At 34.0% G+C, this 11,918-nt stretch overlaps 1 protein-coding gene across 1 annotated transcript in view; it reads left to right on the forward strand.

The window, feature by feature from the left end:
• Nucleotides 1-2,303: 2,303 nt before the first annotated feature.
• TMEM156 (transmembrane protein 156) overlaps nt 2,304-11,918 on the forward strand; it is a gene marked incomplete at its 3' end in the record, with an annotated part of 20,437 nt that continues 10,822 nt past the window's right edge. Inside the window, exon 1 of the mRNA XM_008587531.1 lies at nt 2,304-2,500. Coding sequence (XP_008585753.1) covers nt 2,413-2,500 — 88 coding nt within the window. The remainder of the gene's footprint in view (nt 2,501-11,918) is intronic.

Genomic DNA, 11,918 nt, shown 5'->3' on the forward strand with positions numbered 1-11,918 from the left:
TGAGAGATACTGATCACTATATCCTCAGAGCAGCCAGATTGTGGCCTAGGATTTAGGGTCCTTGGCTTTTTCTCCTGATATCCACCATCTGGACATCACCAGAGAAACCAGTTGCAGAGCTCATGGGTCAGCCCATCAAGGACAACAGGCCCATTGAGCTGCTAGAGAAATTTGTCTTCCAGGTGCCCAAGAAAAGAATAACGAGCCTGATGGCAAAATGGCAAGAAGTGTGTGGGCAGGTGCAAGTCTGGAAGAAATACTACCACCAAAAAAACCCCTCACAAGTCAATAAAATTTGATATGGACTAAAGAATTAATAAATGGACCAAAGCGTTATCCTAAAATTTACATGGAAAATAATAGGTAATAACAAAATAATTATCAAAATGAATAAAAATCAATTAAAAACTAATTTAAAAAGCTAAGTAATTAAAATTAAAGAAAAAAATAGAAAGTGGTTTAACTGCCTATTGGGGAAAATTTATCAAGGGATAAACTGATTTAATACTGTTATATCAAGTAAGTACTTTTTTGATAATTTCATTTCCATTGGTAAAATTATGGTTGGAATGTTTGTATTAAAAAATAAGAATCAGAATGTCTGGGGAAACAAAACAGGGTCAAAACAGGGGAGTAGATTGTTCACTGACCATTTAGTGAAACCTGTAAGATGGGGAAGAGTTAAGGGACAATGCCTCCCACCCCTCTCCACAAGCATCTCTGTTGAAGACTGCTGCCTGATCTGTAGTCCAATATCTCTCAGTCCACCATATGGTGCAAGCCATGACTCTCATCATTTCCTCCCTTCCTTAGAATGATCCCTGATGCTGTTCTTAAAATAAATCATACGTTTGAAGTCCTACTCCCATTCTGAGTGTTCTTAAACTCAGGTCCTAAAGTCTCCTAACTCATGATTCCCATCTGTCTGTCAAATTATCTCACCCCATCAGAAGAAAAGACAGTTAATTCATACTCACAGTATATTCACAGCATGGACTTTATTACCTGCCTTCTACTCCCTACTCATCCATTGTTCTATAAAGCCCAGGGTTGAGTGGGAGAGAACAAGGAATAGGATAAATGGAAATGGATTGGTGGTGGGGTACAGGAGGGAATGGGCAGGGAGAAAATGATTGGAGATATTTAGTACCACTTAAAAAAAAACCAAGAAGGATAGAAATACTGGATATCCGGATTTTTCTCTTTTATGTACAGGAGGGAATGGGCAGGGAGAAAATGATTGGAGATATTTATTACCACTTAAAAAAAAACCAAGAAGGATAGAAATACTGGATATCCGGATTTTTCTCTTTTATTATTAGCATATTCATTATTACAAATCACGATTTTTCTTTCTTTTTTGTCTTTTTTCGTGTCCAGCAACGGATCGCAACCCTCAGTGTTGCGCCCGTACCGGACCGGGACCGGCAACGGGATCGCAACCCTCGGTGCTGCACCCGCCCCTCGCTCAGCCAGTGAGCGGGAACTGGTCTGTATGTGGGATCCGAACCCTCGGCGGGAGCGCCGGCGCACTGTAGCAGTGCACCACCGGGCCGGCCCCAAATCACGATTTTTCTTCATGCCCTTTACCCAAACTATGACTTCCCAAACCCCCTCCCTATCTCCCAATATTTGAATTTTCTAAGTAAAAATATTTGTTTGCACATCTGCTTTATTCACCATGATTTCCCTACCTTGCATTTACATTCTAAGACAAAATATTTTATTTCACTGAGATTATCATAATGAAAAATCATTTTTTTTTGAAATTGGAACTGAAAATGTGAAAACAATAACCACAGTGTTTACAGCAGTGTAAATGAGTTCCTTTCTACTGCTTGTATGTATACTGTGTAGAACCAAAATTTTGCATGTATCTTCTGTTAATCTTTACATTTTGTACTGTTTACTGTCTTCCATACATGCTGTTTTCTGAATACCAGAATCCAGCACAGTGCCTGGCACTAAAAGGGATCAACAATAATTTGATAAGTAAATGAATGAATGATGTCCATACAATCTGGACATGATTGACAGTCATCGTTTTATTTTTGGTAAGTATATTGTGGATTTGTATTTACTCACACACATTGGTAAACATGGTAAAATAGCTTCAAATTTAGATGAGGACAAGACCCCTTTGCTTCTTGAGATCATTTATTTATCTTTGTTGTTTAGAAGATAGTTTGAAAGTGCTTGTCAGAGGGTAATTTTCTTAACAGAAAGTGACTCAAAATGAGGAAGTCTCAATTCAAGGCCATCTTTTTTTTTTTTTTTTAAGTCTTACCCACAAGGAAGTGAGTATGAAGTGAATTGCATTAACTTAAAGTACTGCAGAAATGAAACTTAAATCAGGAAGCAATATACCATCAATGTACTAGACGGGAACACATTTGGGTCATGTGAATAGACATGACAAAAACAGCCCTCCTTAAATTATTTGTGGTAATAGTGATCATGTTCATTTTAATTTTGCCAGAATATTTCAAGACAACAGAAGGTGAGTATGTAATTATAATCTAGCTCTCCTTTCTTAATTTTAAAAAATTGTCAGTTAGTGGTTACAGAAAAGATCTTCATGTTGGATATGTGCTGCCTGGGCTGGAGTTATATGTCTGAAAACAGTAGTAAAATGAAAGGAACAGAAGGTGAGTATGTAATTATAATCTAGCTCTCCTTTCTTAATTTTAAAAAATTGTCAGTTAGTGGTTACAGAAAAGATCTTCTTGTTGGATATGTGCTGCCTGGGCTGGAGTTATATGTCTGAAAACAGTAGTAAAATGAAAGGAGATTGCAATTTTAGTTGACTGTTACATAGTACAGTAAGCTTATTCATAGTACTTAATTGTTGTAGCATACATAAATATGAAAAGAAATATTTAAAATCTGTAGTCTAGATTTCAAACATGGAGTTCACAGTAATCTCTTCACAGGATTTTGCTCTTTGAAACAATTTCCTTCAAAACAGTTTTAAGTTTGCTTTTACATTCTGGAAATATTTTAATAAAGAAAGTGACATTTATTATGTTAAAAATGCTTGAATTCCCTCCATCACAACAATTTCATGCAAATAATTTATGGTTGCTTTTTGAAAAATAAGAGTATTTAGATATTTTCAAAATGTAATTAAAATAATACGGGTACAAATTTAAGCAGGTGTATGTGTATTTGTGACTAGAAAAAAATGGAAGAAAATGAACTCTGTTAACATTTCAGAGAATTGTTATAAGATTGCTAAAATCTAGATTAGGAAAATAAATAGATGTAAATTTAAACTATTTTTATATGTTAGCAAAAGATTTGAAATTGTATTAATATGATTGTTTAGATGGTAATTGCGCTCCCTTTAGCATTTCATAAGAAAATGCTATATTCTATCATTAAATAGTTATCGTATGAATTTGATTAAAATCAGAGAAAAACTTATATTTGATAACTCATTGCAATGAATATTTATTGTTCCATATATGTGATGCTAAGTAGCCAGATAAACATATTTTTGCTAATTATATTTAATAATATATTCCAATGAATATTTAATCTTGCACATACATGATACTAAGTAGCCAGATAAAAAATATTTGCGAGATAAACACTATGACTGCAATTTTGTGAACGACTGAAGTTTTCAAACTTCTTTTGGTTTTCTGGCATCATGCTGTTTAGATTAAACAATTATAGATGTATTTGTAATGCTTGACTTCACTGGGTAAAAATGTGTTATAAAGAGAATAGTTAGAATAAAGATAATCTATTTGTAAGCTATTCTGGGCTGAGAGTAGGCTCATTTAATAGTTATCTAAGATGGGTCCTATATATACCTAGTACTTCTTAAAAAATCATGTTGGAGCTGATGAAAACCAGGTAATCAGCCGACAAAAGACTGAATAAAATTATTTGCTAACTATTGGTTTGTATTTTCTGAGAACTGGTGACTACAAGGGCATGTTAAAGTTTCTCTCTTTGGGGGAGACGCTTTGTTCTTTTAGTTCTTTCTCATAGTGTGAATGTGGCCTTCCGGGGCAATGGTGAGCAGAAAGAACACTGGTGAAGCACAGAGAAATTCAAAGAGAGGAACAGATGGGAGTTTTAGTGCCGCCTCGTATTGGTGGGTAGTAGAAAGGGCTCTTCTAAAATCCACCTTAGCACAACTTTCTTGTCCTAATAGTAATGTGTCAGTTGTTCATCTTGACAATAATCAACCACCATTTAAATGATGTTTGTTCTCGTACTTTCCTAACTGATTACATCAGCTCCCAACATCACCTTTGCTGTTTCACCAAACTTACAATAGTTGTTTCTCTTTTCCTGGTTCAAGAACAGCATAGGTATTTCTTTAAACTCTTTTTGGGGTGATGTATTTATTTGGAAATTTTGTTTCAGAGGAACTCTACTTTGGACCAACAAGCAAAAATGTTTAAAAACCACTGTCTTATCCTGATGTCATTTAGTGGTAGAAGGAATTTTGCACATTATAAACAAAAAGGTGATTATTAAGCAAAATGTTTTACATGCAATTGCATAATAACAATGCTTTATCTTTTTATAATGGTTTATGGATCACCAGGAACATGTTCCTATAGTCTCATTTAATGTAGTCCTATTTGATTAAACTAAGGAGACTTGAACATAATTGTTTTGCTTTTTTTAAATTAGTTTTTAATCACAATATTAGTTGGACTATAAAATGAGTTGAATTGTCAACCAGTGTATTTCACAAAAGAAAGTATCTGGTAAAATTATATGATGATAAAGTAAGAGTGTTCTAGAAGTACTAAAATTAACCTTGTGAAATTCCCCTGTGTTGCCTTACCCTATCAGTTACTTGCGTCTTTTTTTCTTCATTTTTTCTTATGCTCTATTCACTTTAATTTCTAAGATAAATATTATAAAATAATTTTTACTTATAAATTATTCAGCGATACCCTGTCTTTAACACGTCAAATGAATTCAAAAGGAATCTTAATGAGGAATAATGTATTCACAAGGTTTAATAGATTTGATTTCAAAATAATAAATCCTCTGAAGTCCTAAGTTAAAAATTGAGCACCATGTTTGATCATTTTTCATCAAGAATGTATCTGAGTCTCTGAATAATCATTAGTAAGAATATTTAATTATCACAATTACACAGTGTAAGTTATTTAGTTGCACTTTACCAAAGAAGGGGAACTTTTTCAGCTCTGTTTAAGACTTAATGAGTTTGCATTGGGTGTGCACTGGTAAAGTAGCCTATTCTACAGCAGTGTTTCTAACCTTTCAGTTTATTTGAAAGGCAGTTAAGATACAGTAGTTAATATAAAGGTTCGATACACTTACATTGCTTGTAGATAATGGAGGTTCAAAAGGGAATGGATCTATTTTGATCCAGAGCTTCTTGTTATTAAGCAAACCAGGTGGTTCCCAAGTAAGAGACTTCACCAACCTGCTTTTGTTGGACTTAAAGTGTTTATGAGAGAGACTTGGTTAACTTTCATATAAATCCTAGTGGACTTTCATTTATTTATTTATTCTTTTACGTATCAGTAGTGTCTACATGTGCTAGGAACATGGGCTACAAAAATGAAAAGCAAGTCTTTCTCCAAGAAGTTTTCAGTTAGGGGGAGGACTGACTCGCACACAATTAAAAACAATACCGTAGTTACAGTGGACTTTCATTTATTTATTTATTCTTTTACGTATCAGTAGTGTCTACATGTGCTAGGAACATGGGCTACAAAAATGAAAAGCAAGTCTTTCTTCAAGAAGTTTTCAGTTAGGGGGAGGACTGACTCGCACACAATTAAAAACAATACCGTAGTTACTAAAATAAGGATGTGAAAAAGGTGCACGGCAATATCAGTGTTGTTTCCAGGACTATCTTGGGGAAGATGATCCTTCTATTTCCATTTGCAAAGAGAAATAACAACTGTCAGAGTTCAAATGACCATCTAGTATTCCTTCTCACCAGCTTGCAGAAGCACGTGCAAAGAAAAGCAAGATTATTAATGTTGATTTTCAAATAAAATGCTTTCATATCAATATCTCAAAAAAACTCCCCAAACCAGAAATTGTAGTGAGTTGTACAAGTGTATTCCCAGTGATTCGTGATGATGCAGGATAGGAATGGCACAGGTGAAAACACCCCGAACCTATTTTTATCTAGCTGTTTTGACTTTTTCACTTAAAGAGTCAAACTGACATAAAATATGTTTACCAGTTTTCATTTCACAATTTCTGATAAAAATGGTAGTATAATGAACAGTGAAATTGAAGAAAACAAAGGGTAAAAGGAACTTTAAATACTTACAAACTATAGGGTAAACCCTGATATATATGAGCATAGGAGGGTACTTCAAAAAGTTCATGGAAAAATAGGATTAAAAGATGATACAAATACTTCCATGAACTTTCTGAAGTACTCTTGTATATTCTCGTGGCTTATGTCTGTATCATAAAGACTAGCATATCGAGGGTAACTGCAGTTTATTTTCTGAAAGTGTTAGTTTCATAGCTCTTCAAAATGGCACTGTATTTTCTTCTTATTGGCTGGTTCACAAAGATTTAATCAGTAATCCTCAATTAGGTTTGGGATATAGCCTTATGACTATTTAAACATTAAAAGTACCCTCATATTTACATGTACCAGGCATCAGGTAATATGCCAAGTATTTTTACATATAACAGCTCATTTTAACTGATTAGATATTTCAACTAACTCATGGTGAAGCATTATTCTCAAGAGAGAATATTCAGAAAATTTTCAGAAAGAAGGAATGAAACTAGATGTATAAATTTACTTTGTTGTAAGACTTCTTACTGAATTTTCTGAATCATTATAATTTTATAGTGGCTACCAATGAACACAATGTTGTTATGTATATATTTTGGACAATATGTGCTGTCAAAAATATGTGCTGAATATATTGCTTTTTATTGCTTTGGCAAAACTGGCCTTATTCTCTCATCTATTAGGGTTCCAGGACTTAAGATGTGGACATCTTTGGGAGACCATTATTCTGCCTGCCAAACTGAATAATCAAAACAAATGAGGGGCCGGCCCGGTGGCGCACTGCTACAGTGCGCCACTTGGGAAGCATGGCGGCGCTCCCGCCGAGGGTTCGGATCCCACATACAGACCGGCCGCTCACTGGCTGAGCGAGGAGCGGGGGCAACACCGAGGGTTGCGATCCATTGCCGGTCACGAAAGAAAAGACAAAAAGACAAAAAGACAAAAAAAAAAAAAAACAAATGAGAGAAGGCACAAGTAACTAATGTTAGGAATGAAAAGGGGATATAACTACAGACATTGAAGGAATTAAAAATATAATAAGAGAATATTATGAATAACATATCAATAAATTTAAAACATAAGGGAAGTTCTAGAAAAATATAACTTACCAAAACTTAGGAGGAAATGGAAAACCCAAGAATTGTACAATAATTAAAGAAATTGAGTCAATGGTTTAATCTTTCCTGAAAGATGCAAGGTTCAGGTGATCTTACATGCAAGTTCTGCCAAACTTTCAAGCAACAAACTGAACAGATAAATGTAATTTTACCTAACTTTTTTCAGAACATAAATAGGAGAAACACATTCCAATTTATTTTTTAAGGACAGTATATCTTGGTATGCAAACTCAACAAAAATGGTACAGAAAGAAAAACTGACAAGCCAATCTCACTTAAAAACATAGATACAAAACTTTTAAACAAGACATTAAGAATCCAAATGCACTAATGTAGAAAAATGATCAAATTAGATTTGTTCCTAGAGTGCAAGATTTAGTTAGCATTAGAAAATCTAATAATGTAATTCACTACATTAACAGATTAAAGAAGAAAGACCATATAATCATCTTAATAGTTGATGAAAGAGCATGCAATAATATTCAACAGCCCTCCTAATTAAAATTTTTAGCAAAATAGGAATAGAAAAAAAATTCTTTAAACTGATAAAGGGTATCTAAAAATGACAATAGGAAATACCATTCTCAATGATGAAACATTACAAGTATTATTCTTAAAATAAGGAGCAAGCAAGGATGCCCATTTTCATCATTTCTATTCAACGTGCTACTGCAGGTCCTAGTCAGTGCAATAAGACAAGTAAAAGATAAAAAGTATAAGAATTGGAAAGTAAGAAATAAAATTGTCATTATTTGCAGCCAATATGCATAACTACATAGAAAGCCCAAAAACTATATAGGAAAATATTTAAATTAATAAGGAAGTATAACAAAGTGGCAAGAAATAAGGTTGATATTCAAAAGTCAGTTGCATTTCCATACACCAGCAACAAACAGAAGACACATTTCTTAAAAGATACTATTGGCAATAGCAACAAAAAGTACCTAGGAGGAAATATAACCAAGTATATATAAGACCATAGTGGAGGAAATTTGGAAATTTTATTGGAAGATATTAAAGAAAACCCATATAGAGAAAAAGAAGAAAAAGGAAAATGATAGGAGAAACTCAGTTTCATATCTTTCTTCAATTGATTTCTAGAATCAAGTCAGAATCACAACTGGGTTTTTCACTTAAAAAGCTGATTCTAAAATTTATTAGGAAAAGCAAAAGGCCAAGAATCACAAAGACACTCCAGAGCAAAAGAACAGGTGTGGGGACTTTTCCTAGATATAAAAGCTTTTATGAAGAAAACGTAATTAAGTCAATATGATATCTTGACAAAGATAGAAAACTGGACTCATGGAACAAAATTGAGAACCCAGAAACACACTCCTATATACATGGAAATTTTATATACAGAGGTGTCATTAAAGATAAGTGAGAAAAAGATAGGCAACTCAATAAATGGTGTTATAATTGATTATCCATAAGGAAAAAATAAATTTGGTTCTCTAAATAACACAAATCCAGGTGGATTAAGAACTTAAACATGAAAGACAAAACTTTAACACTTTTAGAAGAAAGTATAGGTGAAGATCTTTTTAATCTTAGGGGAGAAGGATTACTTAGACAAGACATGAAGTGCAGATTATAAAGAAAATGATTGATAAATTCACTACACTAAATTTAAGAGCTTCCTTTAACTAAAAGACCACAAAGAAAATTAATAGACAAAGTACAAACTGTGAGAAGATATCCCCATAAAAAATTTAAAGAACTCCTTAAAATTTTAAACACAAAATTTAAAGAACTTCTAAACTTTAATAATTTTTTAAAAGCCTAACAGAAAATTGTAAAAATAGGAAAAAATAGAGAAAATTAGGAAAATAGACATTTATTTATTATTTATTTTAATTTATCAATATACAATGTAGTAATATAGTTGATTTTAATGTCCCTTTATCAATTCCTCCTTTTCCTCCCTCTCTCCCTTCCTCCCGTCAACGTCATATCTGTTCACATGTCTTAACAAAATCAAGGAGTTGTGACTGTTGTGTCTTCTTCCCTCCCCCACCCTGTTCATTTGTTTATTTACTTATTTATTTTTATTAGCTCCCACAAATAAGTGAGAACATGTGGTATTTCTCTTTCTGTACCTGGCTTATTTCACTTAATATAATTTTCTCTAAGTTCCATCCATGTTGCTGCAAACGGTAGTATTTCTTTTTTTTTAATAGCAGAGTAGTATTCCATTGTGTAGATATACCAAACCTTTAAAGAAGCTTAATATAATTTTCTCTAAGTGGCTTATTTCACTTAATATAATTTTCTCTAAGTTCCATCCATGTTGCTGCAAACGGTAGTATTTCTTTTTTTTTAATAGCAGAGTAGTATTCCATTGTGTAGATATACCAAACCTTTAAAGAAGAATTAATACCACTTCTCTACAAACTATTCCAAAAAATTGAAACAGAGGCCACTCTCTCACACTCATTCTATCAGGCAAACATCACCCTGATACCAAAACCAGACAAAGATACAACAACAACAACACCAAAAAAAACTACAGGTCAATATCATTGGTGAATATAAATGCAAAAATCCTCAACAAAATACTAGCTAGTAGAATACAGCAACACATACATAAAACTATACACCATGATCAACTGGGATTCATCCCAGGGATGCGAGCTTGGTTCAGCATACACAAATCAATGTGATACACCATATCAATAAAATCAAGACAAAAACCATATGATAATCTCTATAGATGCTGAATAAGCATTTGGAAAATAGACATTTAAACCATGATGAAATTCTATTTAACACTCAGCAAACTGGCAAAACTTGAAAAGCATTGGCCAAGGTATGTGCCAATGAAAACCTTTATACATTGCAGGTGGGAGTATAAATTGATATAACCACTTTGTATAATGATTTGGCATTTTCTAGTAAAATTGAAGATACACATATTAAATACTCAGCAATTTCACTCTTAGTGTGTATGCTATAGACACATTCATGAATATTCATAGTAGCATTATTTTAAAATCAACTTTATTGAGATATAATTTATATATAATATAATGTTTCGTTTTAAGTGGATAGTTTGATAAGTTTTGAGAAATATATACACCAATGTAATTACCACCACAATTAATATATAAAACTTCCCATTACCCCTAAAAGTTTCCTCTTCTCCATTACAGAAGAGCCTTTCTCCCACTACCCCTAAAATTTTCCTCTTCTCCATTACAGAAGAGCCTTTCTCCCACTGTCAATATTGTCAATGAAGTTTTACATTTTTTTGAATTTCATGTAAATGGAATCATTCGCTATGTATTCACTTGTATCTGGCTTCTTTCCTTCTTTCACTTGGCATAATGCCTGTGAGATTCACTCATGTTGTTGCTTGTAGTTTCTTCCTTTTTGTGCTGACTGATATTCCATTACATGGATATGTCAGGAGTTGTATGTACATACATTCACTAGTTGTTGGACGTTTGGATTGTTTTCAGTTCTTTGCTATTATAAATTTTAAAACTGCTATAGAATCCATACATGGGTCTTTGTGTAGACATATACTTTAATTTATCTTGTATAGGAAATTCCTAGGAGTGAAATTTGGGGTCAAATCAGTTTTCTAAAGTGGTTGTACTATTTTACATTCCTACCAACAATGTATGAAAGTCACAGTTCATAGCAACTGCTATGGGTTAAATGTGTCCCCCCCAAAAGATCATGTATTGGAAACTTGACCTCCATTATAAGAGTGTCAAGAGAGTGGGAACTCTAATTGTAGTATTTGAAAAGTGGAGCCTGCAAGAGGTGTGAGGACTATGCCCTTGTGAATGGATTAATCCATTTATGGAGTAAAGGACATAGTTCTGATGGCTTTATAAGGACAGCAAGTGAGATGTTTAGCTCTCCCTTCTCAGTCCATTTTTGCCATGTGACACCCTCCTTTGCTGTAGACAGTAACCACCAAAAAGAAGGCCCTCACCATATGTGTTCCCTGGACCTTGGACTTTTCAGCCTCCAATTTTTTTTTTTCCTTTTTGTCTTTTTTTTTACTGACCGGTAACGGGATCGCAACCCTCAGTGTCGCGCCCGTACCGGGGACCGGCAACGGGATCACAACCCTCGGTGTTGCGCCCGCACCGCACTCAGCCAGTGAGCGGGAACCGGTCTCCACATGGGATCTGACCCCTCGGCGGGAGCGCCGCCACACTCCCAAGCGGCGCACTCTCCAGTGCGCCACCGGGCCGGCCCATAAGTCTAATTTTCTAATCAGCAAAATAGGGATGATAATTTTGGATCCTGCTAACCTCATGGGGTTATAGCAGCATGAAGTGGTATACAACATATGAAAACACTGTTGAAATTTGTACAGATGAATATTGTTTAAAATGCAAACCCATATTCCAAAGCAAAATTTAGAAATTCATCCTTCATTTACAATAGGATTATCTGTGATTTAATTCACACAAATAATCAAAGATCACTATGTAAAAATTGGGAATCCCTATTTGGCAGTAATGATCATCTAAGGAATAGGTAACTTATTTTTCAGAAATTCCCAGTCT

This window comes from Galeopterus variegatus, unplaced genomic scaffold (genome assembly GCF_000696425.1).
Source record: "Galeopterus variegatus unplaced genomic scaffold, G_variegatus-3.0.2 Scaffold4414, whole genome shotgun sequence".
Taxonomy (NCBI): Eukaryota; Metazoa; Chordata; class Mammalia; order Dermoptera; family Cynocephalidae; genus Galeopterus; species Galeopterus variegatus.